The sequence below is a fragment of the Mytilus galloprovincialis genome, chromosome 13 (genome assembly GCF_965363235.1).
Source record: "Mytilus galloprovincialis chromosome 13, xbMytGall1.hap1.1, whole genome shotgun sequence".
Taxonomy (NCBI): Eukaryota; Metazoa; Mollusca; class Bivalvia; order Mytilida; family Mytilidae; genus Mytilus; species Mytilus galloprovincialis.
The window spans coordinates 8,614,103-8,641,378 of NC_134850.1; the positions used below are offsets into that span (position 1 = coordinate 8,614,103).

At 33.5% G+C, this 27,276-nt stretch overlaps 2 protein-coding genes across 5 annotated transcripts; both read right to left on the reverse strand.

Annotated features, from left to right (window-relative positions):
• Positions 1 to 2,592: 2,592 nt before the first annotated feature.
• LOC143057104 (uncharacterized) lies at positions 2,593 to 11,852 on the reverse strand. Of its 4 annotated transcripts, none has more exons than XM_076230340.1 (5): positions 11,725 to 11,852; positions 7,050 to 7,192; positions 5,160 to 5,245; positions 4,097 to 4,238; positions 2,593 to 3,178 (listed from the first exon to the last, which is right to left on the reverse strand). In XM_076230340.1, the coding sequence occupies exons 2-5, from the start codon at positions 7,174 to 7,176 to the stop codon at positions 3,069 to 3,071; spliced, it is 465 nt and encodes a 154-aa protein (XP_076086455.1). In that variant the 5' UTR covers positions 7,177 to 7,192; positions 11,725 to 11,852; the 3' UTR covers positions 2,593 to 3,068. The 4 variants fall into 4 exon arrangements, with proteins under 4 accessions (XP_076086455.1, XP_076086454.1, XP_076086457.1 ...); XM_076230339.1 differs by having other exon boundaries at positions 11,721 to 11,852; XM_076230342.1 differs by having other exon boundaries at positions 11,710 to 11,845.
• A 1,732-nt stretch (positions 11,853 to 13,584) lies between these two features.
• LOC143057388 (solute carrier family 40 member 1-like) lies at positions 13,585 to 26,341 on the reverse strand. Its single transcript, XM_076230693.1, has 8 exons — positions 26,338 to 26,341; positions 24,126 to 24,190; positions 23,490 to 23,649; positions 22,664 to 22,909; positions 19,397 to 19,621; positions 18,354 to 18,710; positions 16,933 to 17,376; positions 13,585 to 16,122 (listed from the first exon to the last, which is right to left on the reverse strand). Exons 1-8 carry the CDS (start codon positions 26,339 to 26,341, stop codon positions 15,869 to 15,871), a joined length of 1,755 nt encoding a protein of 584 aa, XP_076086808.1. The 3' UTR covers positions 13,585 to 15,868.
• Positions 26,342 to 27,276: the final 935 nt, after the last annotated feature.

Here is a 27,276-nt window from a genome sequence, read left to right on the forward strand (position 1 = left end):
ATCGGTTGTTCTAATGCTGGTCAAAGTTTTTATGTAGGACCACAACAAACAATATTGCGATATAAAGATACATATTCCTTGATCCTGACAAGATATTTAGCGTATAACTTTTCTATGTTATGATTTGTTTACTGGTGTTTGTCTAGCGTGGTTCATGTTGCTCAGCCTTCAGTTGTCTATGTTAAGATTTGTTTACTGGTGTTTGTCTAGCGTGGTTCATGTTGCTCAGTCTTCAGTTGTCTATGTTAAGATTTGTTTACTGGTGTTTGTCTAGCGTGGTTCATGTTGCTCAGTCTTCAGTTGTCCATGTTAAGATTTGTTTACTGGTGTTTGTCTAGCGTGGTTCATGTTGCTCAGCCTTCAGTTGTCTATGTTAAGATTTGTTTACTGGTGTTTGTCTAGCGTGGTTCATGTTGCTCAGCCTTCAGTTGTCTATGTTAAGATTTGTTTACTGGTGTTTGTCTAGCGTGGTTCATGTTGCTCAGTCTTCAGTTGTCTATGTTAACATTTGTTTACTGGTGTTTGTCTAGCGTGGTTCATGTTGCTCAGTCTTCAGTTGTCTATGTTAAGATTTGTTTACTGGTGTTTGTCTAGCGTGGTTCATGTTGCTCAGCCTTCAGTTGTCTATGTTAAGATTTGTTTACTGGTGTTTGTCTAGCGTGGTTCATGTTGCTCATTCTTCAGTTGTCTATGTTAAGATTTGTTTACTGGTGTTTGTCTAGCGTGGTTCATGTTGCTCAGCCTTCAGTTGTCCATGTTAAGATTTGTCTACTGGTGTTTGTCTAGCGTGGTTCATGTTGCTCAGCCTTCAGTTGTCTATGTTAAGATTTGTTTACTGGTGTTTGTCTAGCGTGGTTCATGTTGCTCATTCTTCAGTTGTCTATGTTAAGATTTGTTTACTGGTGTTTGTGTAGCGTGGTTCATGTTGCTCAGTCTTCAGTTGTCTATGTTAAGATTTGTCTACTGGTGTTTGTCTAGCGTGGTTCATGTTGCTCAGTCTTCAGTTGTCTATGTAATGATTTGTTTACTGGTGTTTGTCTAGCGTGATTCATGTTGCTCAGTCTTTAGTTGTCTATGTTATGATTTGTTTACTGGTGTTTGTCTAGCGTGGTTCATGTTGCTCAGCCTTCAGTTGTCTATGTTAAGATTTGTTTACTGGTGTTTGTCTAGCGTGGTTCATGTTGCTCAGTCTTCAGTTGTCTATGTTAAGATTTGTTTACTGGTGTTTGTCTAGCGTGGTTCATGTTGCTCAGCCTTCAGTTGTCCATGTTAAGATTTGTTTACTGGTGTTTGTCTAGCGTGGTTCATGTTGCTCAGTCTTCAGTTGTCCATGTTAAGATTTGTTTACTGGTGTTTGTCTAGCGTGATTCATGTTGCTCAGCCTTCAGTTGTCTATGTTAAGATTTGTTTACTGGTGTTTGTCTAGCGTGGTTCATGTTGCTCAGTCTTCAGTTGTCTATGTTATGATTTGTTTACTGGTGTTTGTCTAGCGTGGTTCATGTTGCTCAGCCTTCAGTTGTCTATGTTAAGATTTGTTTACTGGTGTTTGTCTAGCTTGGTTCATGTTGCTCAGTCTTCAGTTGTCTATGTTAAGATTTGTTTACTGGTGTTTGTCTAGCGTGGTTCATGTTGCTCAGCCTTCAGTTGTCCATGTTAAGATTTGTTTACTGGTGTTTGTCTAGCGTGGTTCATGTTGCTCAGTCTTCAGTTGTCTATGTTAAGATTTGTTTACTGGTGTTTGTCTAGCGTGGTTCATGTTGCTCAGTCTTCAGTTGTCTATGTTATGATTTGTTTACTGGTGTTTGTCTAGCGTGGTTCATGTTGCTCAGCCTTCAATGGTCTATGTTAAGATTTGTTTACTGGTGTTTGTCTAGCTTGGTTCATGTTGCTCAGTCTTCAGTTGTCTATGTTAAGATTTGTTTACTGGTGTTTGTCTAGCGTGGTTCATGTTGCTCAGCCTTCAGTTGTCCATGTTAAGATTTGTTTACTGGTGTTTGTCTAGCGTGGTTCATGTTGCTCAGTCTTCAGTTGTCCATGTTAAGATTTGGTTTCTGGTGGTTGTCTTTTGTCGTTTTTCGTGTTGTCATTTATTTTTCGAATCATGAGTTTTATCGTTCGTCTCTACTTACTAGGTTATCTGTGAACAATTAATTCAGTTACAGTCGATCAAATTATGATGCCGAACGGTAACTATCTAAAAGATAAAATAGTTTTCCTGTTAGCAGCATTCACCTATCAATGTGTTGTTGTTTTTTAATGTTTTATAACTCAAGGGTTTTAAAATCGTGTCAACTAGGAAAAATGTACTCCCCCCCCCCCCCCGGGAGAATTGTTATGATCTTAGGTTTTGCTCTAATCATACTCAACGATATTAACTTGACTGCAACATATGCGCATTTTGTCAATACAATCGATCTCTTTAGCGATGCACGAAGAGAAACTATTTTTAAATGTTAAAACTCAGTCTAGACATGAATTGTTGCGGTCTTATTTATAAAAACTATTGACGACCAGACAAGGCGGCAGAGCTAAGCATGCAGATGTTAAACAACAACTTTATAATATGTAATACAATGAAGCAGCACGTGTATGTGAGTTTGTGGTATTCTTTACTTTTATAAAATAACTATATAACTATATAAACAGGGAATGAAAACTTTTACCCGTTGCAGCAAACCACGTGTTCGTCCATTAGATAACGTTGAATTGCATTTCCCACTATATTGTATAAAAAACACTTACTTTGTATTAAACAGTTGAATAAAAATTAGAAGTGGAGATTCAATATAATGGAAAAAAAGTAAAATCACAAAAATACTGAACTTAGAGGAAAATCAATTCGGAAAGTCCATAATCACATGGCAAAATCAAATAACAAAATTATTCTTGCAATTCCACTCAAACAAAATAAAATCTTAATTGGGTAGGTAAAAATTATGACCCCCTGCCAATTCCCGCCTTTAAAAAAAAATAATTATATATCAAATTAGTCAGCATCTACATCTTTGAACTCTTAAATTTCACATTATTTTTGAGAAATAAATATTGTCCTAGAAATGATGAATTGTTTATCTTGGACATCCCTTTACAATGACTTCCCGTTGGGTTTTAGAAATGTTGCCGAGCTCCTCTGCGAAATTACATAAATTCAATACCAGGTATTTGTCTTCTTTGTCGACTGAAAAACAAAAATGAAAATGAAAATGAAATGAACAGTCGATTGAAAATATAATTAATGTGTATAATAATATATTAAGAATGTCCATACTTCTTCAGCGACAAGGTCTTTAACAATTTTCATGTATAGTAGGCCTACAATAATTCTTATATGATTGGCATATAATGGAATACGATGATATGATTGGTCGAGAGGATTTCCGGTAGATGTTCTTGACGTTGTTTATTTTTCGATAGAAGACATTGACCGAACTTCTTTTTGTAACTAATGTAAACAAAATGGTGGCGATAATAACACAATCCGGCTAATAGTCCTACCATTGTCATTTTGCTACGTTTCTTTTGTAATCTATTCTGACATCGGACTCGGACTACTTATAAATTCTGAGTTTTACTGTGCGTATTGCTGTGTGTTTTTTCTACATTGGCTAGAGGTATAGGGGGAGGGTCGCGATCTTACTAAACATGTTTAACCCCGCCTAAATTTGCGCTTGTTCCAAGTCAGGAGCCCTGGCCTTTGTTAGTCTGGTATGATTTTTAATTTTAGTTCATCTATATATGTTTCGGAGATTAGTATGACGTCCATTATCACTGAACTAGTACACATTTTAGTCTATGGGTCAGCTGAAGCACGACTCCGGGTGCGGGATGTTCAACTTCTCACTGTGTTGAAGGCCCATTGGTGGTCTTTGGCTGTTTTTTTCTCTTTAGTCGGGTTGTTATCTCTTCATTCCCAATTTCCATTATTAATTTTGTAAAATTGTCATTTAATATTTTTCAAAATGAAAAGTGTCTTAGGAACCATTAACATTTGATTTTTAAGACGTAAATGAGACACTTTCATATGAAAATCGACTATCAGTTAAACAATCATAAGCAAAACATCGTACTAAATATATTATATAAAAAATATACATACCGGAAAGAACATATTTGTGCCTTTCAAACAAAACAATATCCGAGTGGCACATTTGGTCAGGTACTGGCATGTATAGATTTAGTTCAACGTCTTTGTTTTTATCATCTTTGGTTGGTAGACCACCTATTCCATCTAAATTGCCCTGATAATAAATATAAACAATTATAGTACGTTATAGTCAAAATTTATATTCCTCCCTTGATATGATTTTTATTTCTTTGATTCAATTGAAATCAAATGAAATCGAACTCTGAACAATTGGGACAAGTATGGACACAACATTTAAGCTTGAAACAGCTCCAAATTTGGATTGTGATTAAATATTTGACACAGCATAGGTTTCTGAAACAGAACGAATTTGGTATATAGGAACATTTGCATTTTATGGTTCAATATCAAATTTCTAATTGCATGGTTAGTAGCTATCAAAGGTACCAGGATTATACTTTAGTACGTTAGATTCAATACATCATAGAACAACAAGATTTCTATTTCTGATGAAATCAAAGAAAGTTAAATTCTGGATCGTTTGAACCTTTTCACACTCCTTGTAAAATTCTGATTCAGTTATTCCGCCTCTGTGGTCTCCTGTTAGCCTGTTCACTTCAAGAGTGGATTTAGGTAGCATGTAAAGATAAAAAAGCAAACACAAGAAGATGTTATAGTTAAGTTTTAAGCTACAGAAATATTTTACAACAAAATAAAACATCAGTTGTTAATTATAATCTTAAACATGTTAAAAGCCAAATGTACCTTTAACAACAGAGGAAGGCTTCAAGGTACGTCTCAATTTTTCGAAAAACTAAGGATTTTCTTATCGCAGGCATAGATTTCCTTAGCCGTATTTGGCACAACCTTTTGGAATTTTGGATCCTCAATGCTCTTCAACTTTTTACTTGTTTGTCTTAATAAATATTTTGATATCAGCGTCACTGGTGAGTCTTATGTAGACGAAACGCGTGTCTGGCGTACTTAATTATAATCCTGGTACCTTTGATAACTATCAAATTCTACCTAATTACAGAAAAGCTTTTTGAAAAGTTAGTACTTGTGATCAACTTACCCTCAGTGGTTGTTCTAGAAGTTTGACCTTGAATACCAGAAACCCTTCCGGTCCGTCTTTTACATTCTCTACTAGAACTGATATTACTGTGAATATAAAATGGCACAATTTTCAAAATGATATACAAATGTATTATCCTCACGTACATTTTTAATAATTAATTATTTGAGTACTGTGGATTCATTATAATTCGTTGAATATCAATTTTTGTGGGTTTCGTTGGTACAGGTGAACCACGAAATCAAATGTTCAACAAAATAAATATTTTTAATTAGACTTTGTATACAGAGATTTTCAAAACCACGAAATCAAATATTCACGAATATGTAAGTTTTTTTCTGCAATCCACTAAAATTGATACACACGAAAATATATGAATCTACAGTATACATGAGTACTTCTAGTTATGTGTATTAGGCATGAACTCCACATTGGTAGGAAACTAAGATCGACAAAATATAAAGCCCCCACCCCAACCCCTGGATCCGCCTATGGTATACAGTTGCTGATCGTTTTTGCTGTTATCGGTAAAAACGGTTGAAGCTGTTTTTTCTATTCAATATGTCGGTTGGTTTTATGCAAAATAAATGGGGAATGTGTTCATAGGAACACAGATGATGATCCCCCTAGCAAATACCATCATAAAGGGACATAACTCAAGAACTGTAAAAGTGACGCTTCCAAAAATTTAAACAAAAACTGAGTTTTGTAGTAATAAGCATTGTAAATGTTGTATCATTTAGTTGAGACTAACTAAAGGAAGAGAATGGAAACGAAAAACTCATCAATTTTAAATATTTTTGAAGGGGCGTAACTCTACAATGTCAAATCTGACGCCACCAAAATGGTAATGAGCATAGTGTCTAAGTTTTATAACAGTTGTTAGACGCAAAGTAAAGTTAGAGAACGGAAATTTTTTTTGGGACTTACGTATTGACGTTCAGACGAACAAGGGTAAAACGTAATGCCTCCTCCGCGGCATGATTTTTTTTTTTATGTTCCAGTCAAAGGGAGGTCAACCAATATTCATACGTTCTCTATGAACCCCTTTCGTCAGTCACTGTTGTAATCATTTTAGCCACGTCAGATTTCCTTGTCTAACATGGTTTTCAAGATATGACTGTCTTAATCCTTATATTATTTAAAGTAAAGACGGCCTTGTTGGTTGATCAAGTGTCAATCAAGGATATGTCAAATGGCATTGTGGATGACAGACTCCAAGTGATATGAATAGCTTATTTTTGCAACTTATTCGTACATGACACAGTAACCAATTAGACAACCTAAAGATTTATTTTGTTGTTTGTGTGTTTGTTTGCCGTCTCATTGACGTATATATATATCACATGTCCTTTCATTCTGATACCAAGACGTTAAAATCGGGTCTTTGGCAACAACAATAGCAAACAACATCATGTCAATCTCTAAACCTCATCCGAGGGTACCTTAAAATAAAACCAGAGTACAGGGCTGATATGCATAAAACCAATATTCAATACGGTAGTACTAATTTATGGTAGGAAATGTCAATCTCCCATACAGACAGAGTTGTCGTCCTTTGCAGAAGGAGGCGTCGACAAGACCACACCTGTGTATAAAGAATGTGCATGCTAACGGATTTAATTTTCTTTCATTTACAGGTCACTGGATGTCGGATCATGCTGGCTTTTTTCGTACACATTTATACGGGAACACAGATTTTTTTAATGCATGTTTAGAAATTTGATTCTAGGAGGAAAGGACGACAACTCTGTCTGGAAATATAGAACAATCCGTCCGTTCGGAACACATTTTATGCATGGGGGTCCTTACATACTGATTTGGTTCCCTCCTTTCACATATTTATGATTTTATTTTATTAAAGCCCGGTAATCGACACCACCAACTTACTTGTTTCTGCTGTACATAAGTTCCCAGAAATTTCTTCCCCATTGACGTAAATAGAGTCATCCTTACAATCACACTGGTCAGAGGATTGTACTATGGACAATAGTAGTACAATTATATGTATTTTCATTCTCAGAAATTAGTACCTGAAACGAATAACAATCATGTGACACTATGTGTTTAATATTCAGTGTTATCAATCATTTATCAATCATTATCACAATAGGGCAGCAACAACAATATGTTTTACCAGATTTTACCGGTTTGCTCTGCTCGGTTTATAACTATACCAATTGCATAGATAAAATATCAAATAAACTGTTGACACCGATATATGTCTCGCCTGTCGGCATACAATTAAGAAAAAACACAATATGATGTACAGCAACATTGGTAATTCATTCAAAGTCACTGGACCAATAATAACATGTAGTGTGCAGGGCCTCGACATGTAAGATACGCAATCTCTGAAATATTGCATCAACTGCGAGATATTTTGTTTATTTTCTTTTGTTTCATATTCTGACATCAGACTCTGTTAAAGTGAGTTTTACTGCGCGTATTGTTTTACGTTTGTTTTTTTCTACATTGGCTAGAGGTATAGAAGGAGGGTTGAGATGTGAAACATGTTTAACCCCGCCGCAATTTTGCGCCTGTCCCAAGTCAGGAGCCTCTGGTCTTTGTTAGTGTTGTATGATTTTTAACTATAGTTTCTTGTGTATAATTCGGAGTTTAGTATGACGTCCATGATCACTGAACTAGTGTACATATTTGTTTAGGGGCCAGCTGAAGGACGCCTCCGGGTGCGGGAGTTTCTCGCTACATCGAAAGACCCATTGGTGGCCTTCGGCTGTTGTCTGCTCTATGGTCGGGTTGTTGTCGCTTTGACAAATTCCCCATTTCCATTCTCAAATTTATTTAGTATAAATGTTACGTTTCTTTTAACCGGCATCATACTCGGTGATCGAGGGCTTAAATAATTGTTTTAATATTGCCAGTTACAATATCAATAATTTACTACAATGGAATCCATCTAGCTTTACAAAGAATTTAGAATCTTATTTTGCCAAATAGAAAAAAAAAGACGTCTGAAATATGGTAAAACATTTTTTTCAAAGCAAAAGGATGGACAAACATACCAATATGTTTTGGTCAAACAAACTGCTCTTTAAAGAGCTTTTTAGCGATGCAAAAAAAAAATAAAATAAAAAAATAATTTACCCTGTTTATGAATGTGTGCTGTTTTTGTCCTTCCGTCGATCTAACAGGATATAAACAACATCCGATTTTATATATTAAACTATAATTACATTCACTTTTATAGAGTGATAATTTATATAAAAGATTTACCGATACCATAATTTACACATATATGTAAAGGTCGATTAACACTAAGCACCTGTTTGAACAGTAACTGTTGCTGACGTTGAAAATAATGGAGTCAATCGTGAAGAAATGACAAAGACGGTTATTCTTTTGAATCAAACTTTTTTCTTTCTCATTGTTGATCAGTTTTTTGCGAATGTGCAATTTCAATGTACGAAATTTTCGTTCTTTATTTCAATCGAACAGCTTATTACCAACATCCAATTTGTAAATTATTATACCGTATATAACTATACACCATCAATACAGTGGTAATTCATGTTTACAGATAATTTCCTCGTTTAATTTCAATAACATTAGATCCATTTATAAATGTACAGGTTATAATTCATAATAGCCGTGGAAACTGTTGGCAAGGGACTGTGTTTTTGGTTGCAGGTTCGATACATGCGTCAAAGGAATGAGTTTTGCTTTCATTCCATTGATCCTTGATCCTTCCGGAGCACCTGAGATCACCATTGTTCATGTTGTCTTTTTTTTGTGTTTTTTGTTGCTTCAATGCTTGTTTATTTTTGTTTTTGTTTGTGTGTGTGTTTTAGGAGAGAGGAGGTCGCGTTGCTCTGTTTTTAGTTTCTAAATAGTGGTTTGTAGATTGTTGTTTGTTGGTTGTCTTCTCGTCGTATTTGTCTTTTTGCTATGGTGTTGTTGTCTTCCAATTGATTTAAAAGCATATGGGTACTGATTGTCTTTATGTATCTTTCGCAAGATTTAAAAAAATACTAGAACATAATTGCAAATAATTTTATAGTTAGCTCTTAGGTTGTGCTGCTATGCCAACTATTTTGTTTTGTCATACATAAGGCCATTGGTTTTAAAAAATGTTTCATTCATATTTTGTCATGTGTTTGCTTATTGTTAAAGTTGTCGTTTGGCAATCATAATTACAGTTCTGCTTATTACGACTAGCTTATGTCGGTATTTACTATGCAAGGGAAGCAATCCCGTAACGCACAACAGAAGAAATCAAAGAGCAGAATGCTCTGAGGGATACGATTGCCATATAGTTTTCATTGACACATGAATAGCAGTTCTGCCAACTTTTCATTAAGCAATTCGTGAGATTTGGCCAAAATAGAAAAGAGGAAAAAATTGATCCAAGGATACTGCTGCAAAAAAGCATGAACATGATAGTCCAAATAATTATGACGTCTTGAAAGGCTATTATATTTTTTTTTTTTTTACACCTTACTTCGACGTCGAAGTAAGGCTTCAAAGAAAAAAAATATCATAGCCTTCCAAGACTTCATAATTATTTGGACTATGGCCTTGAAGGCATAAAACTTTGCTCAGTGCTTGGAGCACAAAAATCATGCTCGAAACAAGAAATCAAGCAATTTCATTGGTTGATTTTCGAGTATGAGTACAAAAAAACTGACTCGAAAGTTTTATGATCGCAAGGCCAGGTACAGCTGGATAGTATTATTTTCAAAACTAATTCAACTGCACATGCAAAGGTAATATAAATCTGAATAGTCACTCAACTTTAAAAATAGCTAATCCCGGATACAAGTGTACGAGCAATGTACTTATTGTGTTTATTTGTGTGCTATCAATTCCAAGTTTACTTTCCACAGCAGTCACTGAGAGAGAGAGAGAAGATATTTCACTTCATAGTTCAAGATTACTCTAATGTCCGACAGCTGATTTGCCAGACAAGCTGGGACCGTGGGGGACTTTTATGCTAGTATACTTAAATTACAAACTTAAATAGTCCCAGTCCCATATATTATATTAAGTATTATTGGATGCCGAATTGAATTTTCAATAGGTGCCGATTTTACTAGATGCCGAATTAACCAGGTGCCGATTTGACTTTTTCTATGGGTGCCGATTTGACCAGGTGCCGATTTGACTTGTTCCCAGTAATCTCGGGACTATTCACTTCGTATCTTATCACCGTCAATTCTAGGAGGAACCCCATTTCCCAGTCCCATATATTATATCAAATATTAATGGATGCCGAATTGACTTTTAAATAGGTGCCGATTTGACTAGATGCCGATTTAACCAGGTGCCGATTAGACTTTTTCTATGGGTGCCGATTTGACTTGTACCCAGTAATCTCGGACTATTCACTTCGTATCTTATCACCGTTAATTCTAGGAGGAACCCCATTTCTAACTTTTAAACTATTAATTTCCTTTGGGTCAGTGGGCATGAATCCTTCCGTACACACTCCTCTGTTTAAATTGAGATCGTTCTTAATATAATACGACGTTTATCGACATCTAACGAGTTAATTTTTTCTTGACGGGAAATACTTCTGAAAGGGAGACAACTCGAAGCGATAATATGGAAGACTCCATTTCGGCTAAAGGGGTGTTATAGGTAAAACTTCATTGATTTTAATTTAAATGATGCATATGATCTTAAATTATGCAACAACAATATTAAACCCTCAATATCAGGCAGACATAGAAAGAATCCAATGAGTTTCAAATTAATTAATAAGCGGGGAATCCAGAACAACCACTCAATCTGATACCCCTTGAAATCAAGAAAACTATACGCATGCGCATTAATACATAAACAAACCCGCGACTTGCGATTTGGAACAAGAACGTTTATTTAATTTATGATATGATGAATGAGTCTCAATTTCTTTATGAGAGTACAGTATCAGTTTCATAACGGTAAAATATAGAAAACTCCACTTCAGTTCTTATATGACAGAAATAGAATTATCGGAATTCAAAGAACTCTTGCATTTATCAAAACTGGGGAATTCCCTCTGACGTGTTTCTAAATTTATAAAAACACTAAATATAAATACTGCTTAATTCTGATTTTCCGTGTTGTTAAAAACACGCATATAAGTCAAGGGAAAAATCAAACATGAAGATTATGAGAAGAACTTTACAGGAAAGTTGTTTATGTTCAATCCTTTTGCTTGTTTTTACCTTTTAAAGCAAGACAATCATAAGAATCTGAGATGTTGCAGAATGTTTAGAATAAAACGGTTGACGTGAGGGAATGAGCCCTGAGTCAACGGTAAAAGTCTACAGATTGCTTAAAAGCAATCGTATCCCAAAAATAATAATGCATGCAATATTTTCTTTCTAATCAAATACTGATAGTCTTGTAACCATGTTTACAAACAAAGAACATTGGTGATACATAAATACAGTAAATTTAGAATAATGATATATAATTTGTCCTTCTATTCTCAATAATGCCTTCCATAGAAAACACAACGCATACATTTTAAAAAATGACAATGTGTAGTATATTATTATTCTGTAAATAATATCAAATGAACATGTCAGAAAATGATTACACAATACTCACTAACTTGCGTAGATTGATCACCATTACAGAATGATACCCACTGATCTTAATAATAACAGATTAATTGATATAGTTGTAACATCATTTACAATGAAGATTTGTTTACAAGATGACGTATCAGGTAAATATGTATGGCAAACAGTAAGCGTCATTAAATGATCTTCGACGGAAATACCTATATATATCTCTTTAAGATGGTTGGCCGTTATGGAATAACCGTTTCACAGATGATATCGACTATATTCCTGTCATTCCTTATATCGTAACTACAATCCCTTTCCCATTTTACAAATGTGACCTACCGAATTGATAGATTGATTTTTTTTATTTTTGGCGTTTTAACGAAATCAGTATCCAGTATCAAATATTTCATGAAAAAGTTAAAATTTACGGTACAATTTAGTAGTTGTAATTGTGAATTACATCACTATTCAGTCAGTATACAGGGATTGGGAAATATTTGCATATGAATCACATATAAACATATTCACAAAGTTGAACAATAACTAATTATTTAAAATAAAACCAATAGAACATCATCATAAATTGCTTTTAATAGAGGAAAACATGTTTTTAAAAGGAAACTTAGTAAAACATTAGCCTTATACTTTGGAACATCAAACGCGAGTGGCGTCTTCCTACAAAATGTAATAGGTATTAGTTAAAGAAAGTAAACCAATATATGACTCCGTTAACTTAATAACAACAAAATATACAGAATGACCTTTGGAATTTGCAAAATTTCCTCTTTTTCGTTTTATAAGCCTCAGTGGCCTAGTGGTACATGTATATATCATTAAGCTTTTCAAAACTGAGGGTGTAAGTTCGAACCCCTCACGTTACATGTGAACTAAACTCCATACCGTATAGTAAGAACAACATAAACTCGTCTCTGACCTTGCACCCCGTTGTTATAGAATAAAATGTATAACAAGAACAGACATTGTAAAGTGTTTCTTCTTGCATAATATCTGCATTAAGCAAACCAACTACCAAAATACACAAGACACAGAGTACCGACATAAGGGTACCTACATTTACTGGAATCTAGTTCAAATTCTATTTACAAGTAATAATTTAAACATATTTACGGAGGTTAAAATAAGAAGTTGTAACCTGTTTCATTTTCCTTGAAACACGCGTGTTTGTCTCCTGCAACCTTTATAAACAAATTTTAACAAACATACCTAACTTCCAAATATATTCAAACAGAGGGAAGTATATAAAATTTGAACGATAGACTATATAAACCAATCCAACGAATGTCAAATTTCACATTCCCGACTTAGAACAGGTATATCCCGAAGTATATGGTAGATTAGATATGGTTCATTGCTAGCCAATGCAAACGTTAACCTTTCACTGTTGACATATTATATATGCTGGTAATGATGAGGGGATAATATAGTCATAAATCAGACATCAGCGGTTTCAAAAGAAAGTTAAGATTTAACATATATGAACGTCACCTAGGGAAAAAATACTAGGGCTGCAGTACATTGTAGACCAGGATTAAGTAGAGTGAACAGGGACTCCATTTAACATACATGTCTTTCACCCCTGCATTTCTTTTCAGCTCACCTGACCCACAGGACCAATTGCGCTTTCCTCAACACTTGCGCCCGTCGTCGTCTGTTAATTTTGTACAAAAACCTTCTTCTTTAAAACAACTGGGCCAAATTCGATCAAACTAGGCCACACTCATCATTTGGGTATCTATACTTTGAAACACGTGTCCGCCTGCGAACCAACATGACCTCAATATGTTAACGTTCTTTTGAATATTTGTGTTGATTTGTTGTTGTAAGATTTAATTATAATACCCAAAATCTCCTTGATTCACATGCAATAAAAAATGAATAAAAAGACGGATATCAGTTTATTATTAATAAAAAACAAACATATTCCATCGATTTGTATACTTTAAAAAATAATACACATAATTATCATCTACAATTTTTTTAAATTGTATACTGCAATATTTTTAAATCATCTGGTTTGAAAATAACTCAAAAAATCTTTGTTCTTAAAACCAGTAGCTGCAATTTTCATCCCATGAATATCTTCTTTCTATCATCTTTGAATTATTCATTTTCTGAGGGAGTAGCACTGGTGTACTGCATTGAAGAGAGTTTGGCTTCAAAATCATGACAATTCGATTTCATCCTACTTTATTTTCAATGCACCAAATCAGTTTGACCAAATAATCGTATCATGATAGTAGTAATCTGGCTCGCGAATTATACGGAAAAGGGGTTGGGAAAAGGGGGGTGCATATTATATTAATCAAAAGTTTAATATCTAAATGTTCAATGATTTTCAGCCGTATACTGAAAATGGTTAATAGTTGTTTACTATTAGAAACACCCTATTTTACAAACCATAAAGAATTCAAATAAGTCGGGTTATAAAGAAGAACGGCTACACTGCTCTTACAATTACAATTGTAAGTTTTATTTTTTAACTCAGCAAGTCTCAACATTTATTGAAAGAGATTCTATCTTTTAAAAGCAGATGCAAAGATACCTTCAATCATCTTAATTGGAAATAATATCATTGAAGCACCTTTGTCTTAAGATAATATCGAATACCTGCCAATTTAATTTTTTTTTTTAAATACAATTGAGATTGAAAATAGAGAATGTGTCAAAGTCTACGTTGAAAAAAATGTTTGACAGACGTTTTATAAAATTTAACCATAAATAAGTTAACCTTTTAACATGATAATGAATTTTCAATAGTATATTTCATCCTCTTGTAACATTTCACTCTTATTTGCAGCAAACCAGTATTCTAACGCTTTAAATAAATTTAATTTATGATTCAGGTATTGCCTTTTTTTAATTTGTTTTACAAAAATTCTGATGCATAATGCAATTATTAAATTTTAATTCTCAATCTATTGGAAAAAGATCAACAACGCATCTTTGTTCCATAAATATACAAAAAAAAAAAAACAATTCTTTTTTTCTTAATATAGTTCATTTGTTTATACAATAACTATAAAAGATTACATTATGAATGTAAAAAATTACAAGCAACCGTACGGCCTTCAACAAATACGTTTTTCTTAACGTTTCGTAAACGCAGTACAAATACACCAAAAGTATAATTTCATAATCTTCTTTTCGAAACATAGAAAGTAACATCAATATATATATATATATATATAAAAAACACACATACAAAACGTAAACGCAGTATATATACACCAAAAGTATAATTCTATAATCTTCGTTTTGCAACATAGAAAGTTACATCAATAAAAAAAACGAAAAAAAAAACAAAAAACGAGAACACAATCTTTGGCATTAAGCAGACGCAAAGATACCTTCAATCATCTCAATTGGAAATAATATCATTAAAGCCTCGTTGTCGTAATTACATGCCAATGTAATCGAAAGTGTTTTCAATATTCTGTATTGGAAAACGCAACCTTAACATTTTTGTTTATAAAAATATAAAAAAGTATAAAAAGGACAATGCAGACGCACATCACAACTTTGTCATTCTTTTTAAATGGAAAAAGATTATTTTGCGTCCTTGTTCCATAAAATGCAATAAAATAAATACCCTGTTATTTAGTTTCCATGGCAACGTGCTGGACTCGAGCGCGGGTTGTGGTACTTTACATCTGAGTAAAGTAACTTTTCAAAGTTATGCTTTCTTTTTTAAAATAGAAAAAAAAATCAATCGTGAGAAGAAAAAAAACCACCTACGATGTTTGAATGCTAGTGTTTAATTGTTTGTTATTATTCTCACTGATAAGTATTTAAAATAGAAAAACAAGTTTTCTAAATATTTTTTTCATTTATATAGAACATATTTTTATACCAAAATAGTTGATAACCTAAGTTAGCGTTTATGCAGTAAAGCTCGGTTTACAAATGTACTTTAACGTTAGGACACTGTTTAATGTATGTCAAACATGTATATTTTAACTAATAAAAAAAAAAAAAAAAAAATTTCATACTTGATTTTCCGGTCTTTACGTTAAGACAGTATAATGTTATATTAAACATATACATTTACACACAAAAAAAAAACCCTCAAAACACACAAAGAAAACAACACAAAAAAAAAAAAAAAATACAAAAATACAAAAGCAAAAATAAAACACACAAACGAAACAAAAAGAGTAAATAAATTTAACCATAGGAAACCCCTCTGTTTGAACAAACGAATTTTATATACAAAAGACATCCCATACAAACAAAGGCGAAAGAAATAATCGTCAGTAATCCGAACTCCTCTGGGTAAGGAGCTAATATGACCATTAAAGCCTTCAACATGTCCATCAACTGATTCAAAGAATTCTGTACACCACTGACCAGACCTCTTTCTTTTTCTTTAACCGTCTGTAAGAAGAGCTGTGTTATAGAAAGATCTGCTATCCATAATCCTGAAAGATATACAAGAAGTATAAATATATCATTGAAATTCAATGTTCGAAAAAAATATGCATCTGGTGCAGTGAAACTAGTACCGTTATAAATGTAAATAAATAATAGTTGTCTATAACTTCACTGACAGATATCCAGGTTCACATGGCAATTAAATGGGTCACAGAACTAGATAGATCATCAGTCCTAAAACGAAAAATAGTAACGCGCAGCATAGTGATGTACTTGTGTTTGTACTGATATAAACTAACGCTCTTTTAAATATTCATAATTGTACTTTTGTAATAGAACAGATGGTAAAAACTTAGAATGAACCCTTTACCCTTTCGGGGCACCTCGGTGCACTCATTTTTCTGTTCCTGATGTTTATTTGTGTTTTTTTTTTGGTCTTCTTCATTTTCTTTGTTATATACATGATGTTGTGCCTCTGTCTTTGACTTATGGTTTCTAAATCTGGATTTATTTTTCCTTGATTAGGCCGCCAATGGACGGAACCAACAGTCCACATTTGTGAAGACACGGAACAGATCTCAATAGTAAACTTATAGTGTGATAATTTTAAAAATCTAGTATATGTTTAAAAGACAATCGATCGGTTAAATGTATTCTATTAATTGCAAATACGTAACATAGCAACATAGCAACACTACTTAAAGACTATATTCATATGACCAACTTTTGACTCCGAAGTAAATAATTTTTCGACAGCCCTCTACTCTGATCGAGATGCTTACAATCGGTGTAACTTATTTCGAAATGTCGAAAATAATAATAGTCAAAACATAATATAGCCGGGAAAAAAATATTACCAAATCTAGCAACAATGAGTCCTCCCAGGAAAAATCCAATGGACAGGTAGGAATCCGGTTCATCGCTGTCGTCTGCAGAAGCACGTGTTGTATTCTGAAATAAAGTTGTGGGATCGGATACGGATACGGATGTGGTTAAATTAAAAAGTTCCGTCGATGCAGATGGAAACGTGGTTGTAGATGCTTCAGTTCCATTTATTATTGAACTATCATCGTCATTCAATCGATGTAATAAATCGAATGGACTCCCAGCTAAGAATATTGATACTACGCATGCGCTCAAACAGGTAATTTGAAAAACCATTCCAGTTAGACCGGTTGATTTTAATCCTAAATGTTTTCGGAAAAGTGGATATGCAAATGTCCCAGTAATACCAAACAATGATCCGACGGCCATAAATATACCAAGAAGGGACTCGGATATTCCTTGTGAATATGCATAACCTACAATGGAAAAAAGAAGTGTATGAACGAAAACAAATACATGATACACATAGCTCTTACAGTATTTAGACAGACATTTTTCTAGGAGCCAGTAACTTACACATTTATAAATAGATATTCGAAAAGAATTTATTCTTTCTTTAAATTTATACATCAATGCATAGATGATAACATGACGTTTGTGTATCTAAAAGAATATTATAACCTTGATTTATCTAATTGGTTAGATTTATTAACAAACACTTATGAAAAATGAACTAAATAGGACTTCATGAGGGGCTGTATAAGTTTTACAGAATAGAGAATAATAGACAAAATCTTCATAAACATGACAAAAAAAAAAAAGAATGGAGAAAAATGGGCGAACAAATAAAGAAAGAAAATAAAGGGAAAATAATATAAAGAATAGAGAAAAATGACATAACAAATAAATCAGTAATGAAGGAACCACACCCGGACCCGCATTCATAGCATAATAATTATTACCATATGTTATTCGGCAATTATGTTAATAATGCACGTGCTCTCTATGACAACAGTATAAAAAATGTGTAGAAACACTTTATCTATCTAGTCTGTTTCACAAAAATACTTAAGACTAGGATTAATCGTAATTCATGAACATTTCATAAAATGTAGAATGGAAATGGAGAATGTGTCAAAGAGACAACAACCCGACCATAGAACAGACAAATGCAGAAGGTCACCAATAGGTCTTCAATGCAGCGAGAAATTCCCGCACCCGGAGGCGTCCTTCAGCTAGCCCCAAAACAAATATATATACTAGTTCAGTGATAATGAACACAAGAAACTAAAATTAAAAATGATACAAGACTATAACAAAGGCCAGAGGTTTTAGTATACTTACGATCAATCTTAGTCGTAAGTTTTTTTGTGTAATCGACTCTAGATCTTTGAAAAATTATTAAATGCTCCTCTTTAATATGGTCGAATAAGAGAAAAAAAGTCATTCTTACCAACTGTGATATTATCAAAACCCAGTACAGTCATATAGAGCGTGGCGAGACCAAGACCAGCAAAGGCTACTTTGTAACTCATAAATATCCTCCATCCTTTATACAGAACTATAAAACTGTAGAAAATTGTGTAACACCACGAATTAGGCTTTTCTTCTTTCTTCTTTTTAGGTAGTTCTTCTGTGATATCAATGCCAACATTCTTTTCTTTAGAAGGTCCGCCATTTTGATTTTCGTTGCTACCATATGTGTACTCTGATTTTCCATCGTCTATCGTTATAGATTTGTCGTCTTGGTTGTATTTAACTGCTTTGCCGCTATCATTCCCAATCAGTGGTGAAGTTTCATCTGTAGTTTCTGGAATGGAATTAGAAAATGAAATTTGAATTTATGGAACTATAAGTAGATAATTTGAAGAAAATTAATTCCGTTATTCAAATATCTAGAATACTGTGCAAGGTGTCAGTGTATGTCGGTCTTGAGTAGACTCAACCAAATAATATCCGTGTTCATTGTTCGCGTTGTTAGACCTTGTTTAGTGCGTAGGGTGTTGTCGCGGTAAAACGGCTTACGATTATTTCCTATCCAACTAAATAATTTTAAAATGAAATATGAAAAAATGTCCTACAACTCAATAACAAAGCCATATTAAGGACTACTACCAAAACAAGCATCACATTCGTCATTGCAGATATATTTTTTACTGTATTCACAAGATTCTGTCAAGTGGAAATTTCAAACAGAAACCGTAAAAATCATTTTGTTTTTAAGAAATCTAAGGGTTCCTATTTTTGAAAGAATAGGTAGAATGATTTTTTTTTCTTCATTTAAAATACACACAAACTTTAAGTCTGGTAGTGTTTCTTTATACAAACATTGAAGGCGCAGTTTAAGTTTACTGTGTTAAAATATAGAAAGTGCATCAGATCTTGTGTAGATTACGAAGTACATACAGTACTGAAGTACGAATAGCGCATACACAACTGGATGGAAATGTAATTTGGGTCGGTGCACCGCCTATGGGGGACAAATTAATTACAAACCCTCAGCACTGTCTAAGCCTTCTTTGAATTTCTGATCAGCAAGGGATGGTATCTGGTCATAAACTTTCTTGATCATATTGTACTCCAGAAATAGGGACACCACGTTCCATGAAGCTATGAACACTCCTCCCCAACCGATATGTAGAAAGTAAATGACCTGTCCTGTCACTATCGGAGCTGCTAGTTTAGTAGTCAAATCAATCGATCTTAGAGTTGCCGTCATAGCTGTTAAATATAATGGTAAAATAATTTTTATATTAAAAATAAAAATAAGGTGAAGTAAAACCAAATTACGTAGAAGGTCGACAACCATAGATCACCATAAGACCTTCAACAATGAGCAGAACCTATTCCTTTACCAGGATGTAAAAGGATCCGAAACGAAAAACAATAAAAAAAATCAGAAAAAACTGACCATTTTACCTAAAAAACAATAAAACAATATGACAAAACGCTAACCAAACGACAACCACTAACTTACGGGGTTCTGACCTGGGGTAGGCACGTACAGAATGCAGGCTCACTGAAAGAACTGTTTACAAGTAAAGACAATTAAGATAAGTTTATAACTACAAAAAATATTCAAACAAAAAATTCAAAGCGAACTATTTAAAAAGAAACGGCTACTGAAATTATATGATTTATCGTAAGAACGAGTTAATTTGTCTGACATGAAGACTCACATAAAAATAAATCAAAGTACTGAAGTACTGAACATCGGATGACCGCAGGTTCTTGTGGATGGTTAAAAGCACATTTCACAGAAACAGATCACATCTCTATACCTGAAACTGGGGTTAATTTACAGAGATATGTTGTTCTGATACAAGTTCGTGCTTGGATGATGAATAAATGACAGGAAATTCAACCTCACCGTAATAACTATTATATTGTAGTGCAAGAAATCAGTATACCTTGGACTATTATACTTATATAATAATAGTCGTAGAGAATACACTGGTTTCAGTTGTTATATATATTATTAATATTACGATTGCATGTATATATAATTTTCATCTATTTGTATATTATAATTCTATTCTACTTTTATTATATTGCAGTGCAAGTGCATGGTGGACACTCTTCTGTAAAAAAAAATCAAAGCCTTAAAGGCTGTAAAAGCAATTGCTGCCATGTTAATCTTTTGGGGACTTTTATTTTTCATCTACATATATAAGAATTAAACCTGACATGACATGGTTGTCTAGTAAAAAGCAAGAAGGTTTTGACTTTATATCAATAAAATATGTTTTATATTTCACAAGGAGACAACAAGTTTACCAGGCTAAAGTTGGGGATCATTATGGGTTATCCCCTGGTAGTGTTTGTAACTGGGCAATAATTACTTTTGTTTATTTAATTTTACAATTTTCATAATTAATTTAAATTAACCATTCAGTCAAAACATTTCACCTTTCGAGACGCTAATGTTGAAAAATGGGACAGAAATAAAATAACTTACAAGACATAAACATGTAAAAAATAAATATATATTTCAGCTTACTAAAAATATTTTTATAGTGTTACTTTGACATCATTTCTTAAAACTAAGTACCACACATAATTGTTCATTTGATATGTGTCATCCTCATGTGATACGAGAAGTTTTCATGTCGCTAAATAGTCTTCTTGTCGCTTAATTTATCATTCTTCTTGTCCGTTCTTGACGCTTCTTGTCGCTAAAAGTCTTCTTGTTGTTATTAGTGAGACCGCTATTTTTAGATTACAGGTGGTCATTTACACTACACGTATAACCTGTGTAGTGATTTTTATTTTACGATAAATTTATGAATGTACAAGATCTAGAGCACCTGACCTCTTTCTTAAACACCAATTAAACATATAAAATCGTATTTATTAAGATATAATTCAGCCAAATTTTCACCACTAAATCAACAACTGAAATGATTCCATATTTTGTTGAAACATCTTACAACCGGAGAACAGAAATCGCAGATATGAAAATGCACTTTTTTCACTGGTGTTGAAAACCAAAAACTAATTTGACTAATTTATGCATGACGGAAATTTAAGCGATAACAATACATCGGAGTGACCTCAAGGTCATCCTCTGTAAAAAGAAAGTGATGTTATTAAAACTGAAATAACAGTTGCATAAATACAATTTTTAAGTTGACCTATTTTAAGATAATACGATTTTTAAGTTGACCTATTTCAAGATAATACAATCAATGATACTGATAAATACCAATCTTTATTTGTACAAAACAAACTACGGTGTTGATATATATATATACAAATGTACTTGTTCATAATCTACCTTCTGAACTCTCTAATTTGACCAAATTATCAAATATACTTCATGAATATGTGATATGTTTTCGAACACTTTAATCACTCGCATCAAGGATGATTATTGAAGGGGTATATGGTCAGATGTTTTTTGTTATTTTTTAGATAAACTATTTCTCTATTCTTTTGTTTGCCCATTAATCTGTATTCTATCCAATACTCTCTTTTCTTTATTTTTTTGTCTATTCAATAATTATGTCTATTTTTTCCCTTATCATTATTTGTTTTTTAATTTTCCATATGCTTTATTTTAATCACCCTAACACATCTTTCCCATTAATCTCTATTTTGTAAACCCCGTCTATGTGCTATTATACAGTGCAATCACAACAGAAAGTTCTTGCTCAGTTTAAACCGGGTCTACAGAAAAACAACCATTTTGTAACGTGTGGCTTTTTAGATTTCTCAACAAGAAGGTGTCCTTAGTACACGGATGCCTCACTCGCATTATCATTTTATATGTTCAGTGGACAGTGATATTTGGACCATTTGGCATTAAAATTAGAAAGATCATATCATAGGGAACATGTGTACTAAGTTTTAAGTTAATTAGATTTCAACTTCACAAAAAGCTGCATTGACCAAAAATTTTAACCTGAAGAGGGACAGACGGACGATACAACAAACAAACGGACGGACGAAGGGACGTACATACCAGAAAACATAATACCCCTCTACTATCGTAGATGGGGCATACAAAAGACGATAGCTATAGATTATCAATACAGCTATATTTTTGAAAGCTTTAAAAAAAGTAGTCATTTAAAAAATATGATATTTAAACACGAGATGACACACAAATGTCAGTATACTGTGGTCAAAAACGTAGAAATGAAGGAACCCAACCAAGCCATCATTTTTTATTAATGTAAACATCGCTTGAAACTAGACTAAAACTTACAGCCTAGAAGATCTGTGTCATGTTTACAGAGTTTAAACTAGACTAAAACTTACAGCCTAGAAGATCTGTGTCATGTTGACAGAGTTCTACCACCCAGTCTCTCTCTATTACTATGGTATTTGCTACACTTGCTAAGTCAGCACAGATTCCCAACAGAATGATAATGGCAAAACACAACGTAAGAAGCCATTCGTCTTCCCATTCCGCTTTAATCTCGTCTAGGTACTTGTGAACCACAAAAACAACTGCGGCACAAACGGCGACAAAAATGTTTTGCGTTGCTAGAGAAAGTCTTGCAGCTGAAAGCATAATGATTATCAGAAGAAATTTAATATAGCATTTGAAATACGGCTATTGTAACTTATGATGAAAAAAATATACAGTCAAGGGGATATAAAACGATATATCTTTCTAAACTTTAGACAAATTTTCAGAGAGAAAAAAAGGTAATAAACATTGAACTTTTTGGTTTAGACATTCCTAATTGACGTTGGTAAAATATATTTTCAACTTTTCTTTAATAATTCATTAGAGCTCTAGCTTTTCCCTAGCCAATGCCCAAAAACACATACCCAGAAGCATTTCTCCGTATTTAAATAAGAATACCACCTGTCAAAATGTTTTCATTTTTTTGTGAATCTCAACCACATCTTTCAAACAGTTTAACATTAAAATCGTCTAATACATTTTACGAGAAACACATTTCCATTTTGTTTTCAATACTTGTGTTTAAAGATCAAGAACACGGACATTATTTATTATTTACTGAAAAATACTTCATTTATGAAACTGTTGTAATCATAATATAATATAGTTCACACAATCTCCGACTCCGACACGAATACAAGTACATGTATTCTCTTCCATATTATAAAATACCTTTTAACCTAGCAGTCCTGTCGACCCAATCACCAATAAGGGTGGAAAGAAGAAGAGTCATCGCTCCTGATATAAACCCATATATAGCAACCAGCTGTAAAGAATCTGGCTCTAGTTCAATCAAAAACAAACCGATTCCAAACTGCCACATACGATCGCCCTTCAAGAAAAGTAACATTAACTATAAGAAAAGTAAAATTATTAATGGATTAAACAAATTTTCAAAAGGTTTAATTGATGTGTAAACTGCTAGTATACTAGTACTAAAAAATGCTTGTTGACGCTTTATATAGGATGGCTTTTGTGTAGTTCCGAGTTGCTGTATCCCTAAAATATACCCCAAACTCCCCTTTATTAATATTCATCGCAAATTCAACGTATTACAGAAGAAAACAGATTTTGTAGACATTTCAACACAACACTTCATTTTGTCTTACAATGTACCATGTAGAATTTATGCACTTATTCAAAAATATTTTGTCATGGTCAGAAATTTTTCTCGATTAAAAAATTACAGAATTCAAATATTTACATCGCGTTTAAACGAACCATTGCAAGTTAATTGTTCATGAACATATCACAAGGTTAAAGAGATACGACAATTATAGATTCAGCCAAATCCTTTTAAATACTCACCCATGCTGAGAGAAAGTGACTTATATAGACGAATAGCCTCGTTTTCAGTGTTATTGTAGGATGTCCTACAAATAGAAAATTTGTAAATACTTATAGAATATAAAAATTTAGAAAAGCTATTTTTGGAAAGAAAATCTGTAATGTACAAGCAGTGCTTATTTGTTTTCAAGGGGGTAATAAGAACTAACACACCACCCCTCCCCCGAACCCCCTGGCTACGGGTATGCAAACTGTCATATTGCCTAGTTTCTTTTATTACCCAATCTGCATCGGACTTCTTTTAAACTGAGATTTGCTGTGTGTATTGCTGTGTGTTTGTTTAATCTACATTGGTTAGAGGTAAAGAGGGAAGGTTGATATCTCACAAAACAGGTTGAACCATGCCGCACTTTAGCGCGTGTCCCTAATCAGGAGCCTTTGCCTTTTTTAAGTCTTGTATGTTTTTTAAATTTTAGTTATTTGTATGTTTTATAGTTTAGTATAACGTGCACTTTCAAAGAACCAGTACACATTATTGTTTAGGCTGCCTCCGGGTGCGGTATTATCTCGCTGTTTTTCTTCGGTCGGGTTGTTGTCCTTTTGGCATATTTAAAACTACTACAGGAAAAAAAGAAAAAAGAAAAAAATCTTTTATTAAGCAAGTTTGATTGAGATGTACCCACTAAACCGCATTCTCTAAAAGTTGTTTACTCGGTGTGTTATTGGAAACGAGGCGGTAAATAGAAATGAGATGGTCAGTGGAAACGAGGCGGTCAGTGAAAACGAGGCGGTCAGTGGAAACGAGACGGTCAGTGGAAACGAGACGGTCAGTAGAAACAAGACAGTCAGTGGAAACAAGACAGTCAGTGGAAACGAGACGGTCAGTGGAAACGATGCGGTCAGTGGATACGAGGCTATCAGTGGAAATGAGACGGCCAGTGGAAACGAGACAGTCAGTGCCGATAGGAATAAGTTTAAAAATGAAATCTTCTTAATCTGTAGTTTTTGAAAAACAGAAATAAAAGAAGTAATTTAACAGTCTTGGTATTGTGATAAGGTGTATATGCATTAATTCTCTATCAAAAGGTATTTTAACAATAGTCAAGATGAAGATATAAACTTATCAAAGATACCAGGATAAAAAATTTGTACGCCAGACGCGTTTTTCATCTACAAAAGACACATCGGTGACGTTCGAATAATAAAGTTGAAAGGACCAAAATTTAGTACTAAGTTGAAGAGCATTGAGGACCCTCAATTCCGAAAGTTTTTGTCAATACAGCTAAGGTAATATATTCAAAATAGAATTGTATATAGATATAGGAAGATGTGGTATCAGTGTCAATAAGACACCTCTCCGTCCAAGTAACAGTTTATAAAAGTAAACCATTTTAGGTCAAGGTACGACCTTCAACACGGAGCCTTGGCTCACACCGAACGGCAAGCTATAAAGGGCCACACAAATTACTAGTGTTAAAACAATTCAAACGGGGAAACCAACGGTCTAATCTATATAAAAACGAGAACCGAGAAACACTTATGAATCACACAAACAGACGACAACTGTACGTCATTTTGTTTATTTTCTTTGGTTACATGTTCTGACATCAGACTCGGATTTCTCTTGAACTGAATTTTAATGTGCGTATTGTTATGCGTTTACTTTACTACATTGGTTAGAGGTATAGGGGGAGGGTTGAGATCTCACAAACATGTTTAACCCCGCCGCATTTTTGCGCCTGTCCCAAGTCAGGAGCCTCTGGCCTTTGTTAGTCTTGTATTATTTTAATTTTAGTTTCTTGTGTACAATTTGGAAATTAGTATGGCGTTCATTATCACTGGACTAGTATATATTTGTTTAGGGGCCAGCTGAAGGACGCCTCCGGGTGCGGGAATTTCTCGCTACATTGAAGACCTGTTGGTGACCCTCTGCTGTTGTTTTTTATTTGGTCGGGTTGTTGTCTCTTTGACACATTCCCCATTTCCATTCTCAATTTTATGTACTATTTAACATCAGATTCCTGACTTACGACAGGTGCAAAAAATTGCAGCGGGATTAAATGTTTTAATGGTACCAAACTGTCTACCTTTTCTGAAACAATAGTATAACATCACAATTTATATACATACTTTATTTCCTGATCTTCAAATTTTTATTTTTTCCACAGACTGAACTCCAATATGCCATATATTTTAAACAGAAAGTGAGAAAGGTGCTAGCAATAAAACTTACCCATCCTTTTCAAACCAGTTTTCACAAGAGATAATTTAACGTTTACTTTCGGTACAGTTAAGGACAGTCACAAACTACACAACAACAGCAAGCGTCTATTTTTCTTGGTAATAATGCATTCCAGTTATTATGCTAGAAGTTTATATCGGTTAGTCTACAATAACATTTATATATTTAAAAATTTCTATTGCTTCTCAAAGTATTTTTTCCCTTTTCAATTAACATTAAGTAAAACTCTTATGCACAACACGATTACGGTGAATGACTGTAGGTTACGACTTTATTTATCTATCAATACATATTTATCTGCACATCTACCCTTAATTGATAATCATTTGTTTACTGTTATACAATCATATCACTTAGACATATGTGAGGATCATGTGACTAAAATTTGTCAACTGATTATTGTAATTTAATAGATTAATAAATAATAAAATGGATAAAACAAGTCTCGGATGGAGGCCAAATTGTCTATCCTTTCTGAAGACATGAATTTTTTCTCTGACATACATTTTTTTCAGGCAGCACTTATTATAACATTTTGGGAATAACATTTTTTAAAACTTAAATACAAAACTTAACTATTAAATTATTCAATAACATAGAAGGTGGAACAGTTTATGTTTAGTCAAAACTAAAAAACCAAAAAAAAAAAACAACTAATGGAATCGTATGTACTAAAAAAGGAGCGAAATTGGGTGCGTCGACAGGGTAATCGATCATGTTATTATACCACCAGTAAGTCAACAGCCGTTATTCCAGTGGTTTTCTTACTAGGTTGCTGCCTGTTATACATATACTTGTTTCACAATTGGTTTTGCCGTTTGAATTTCTTCAATTTGTTCATGCTGTTTTATTTTACAGATGACAATACCGGTTAAGGTTTTTTTTCAATGTTTAAGACTAAGACCATCATCTTCCTTTTGTCTCTGGTGG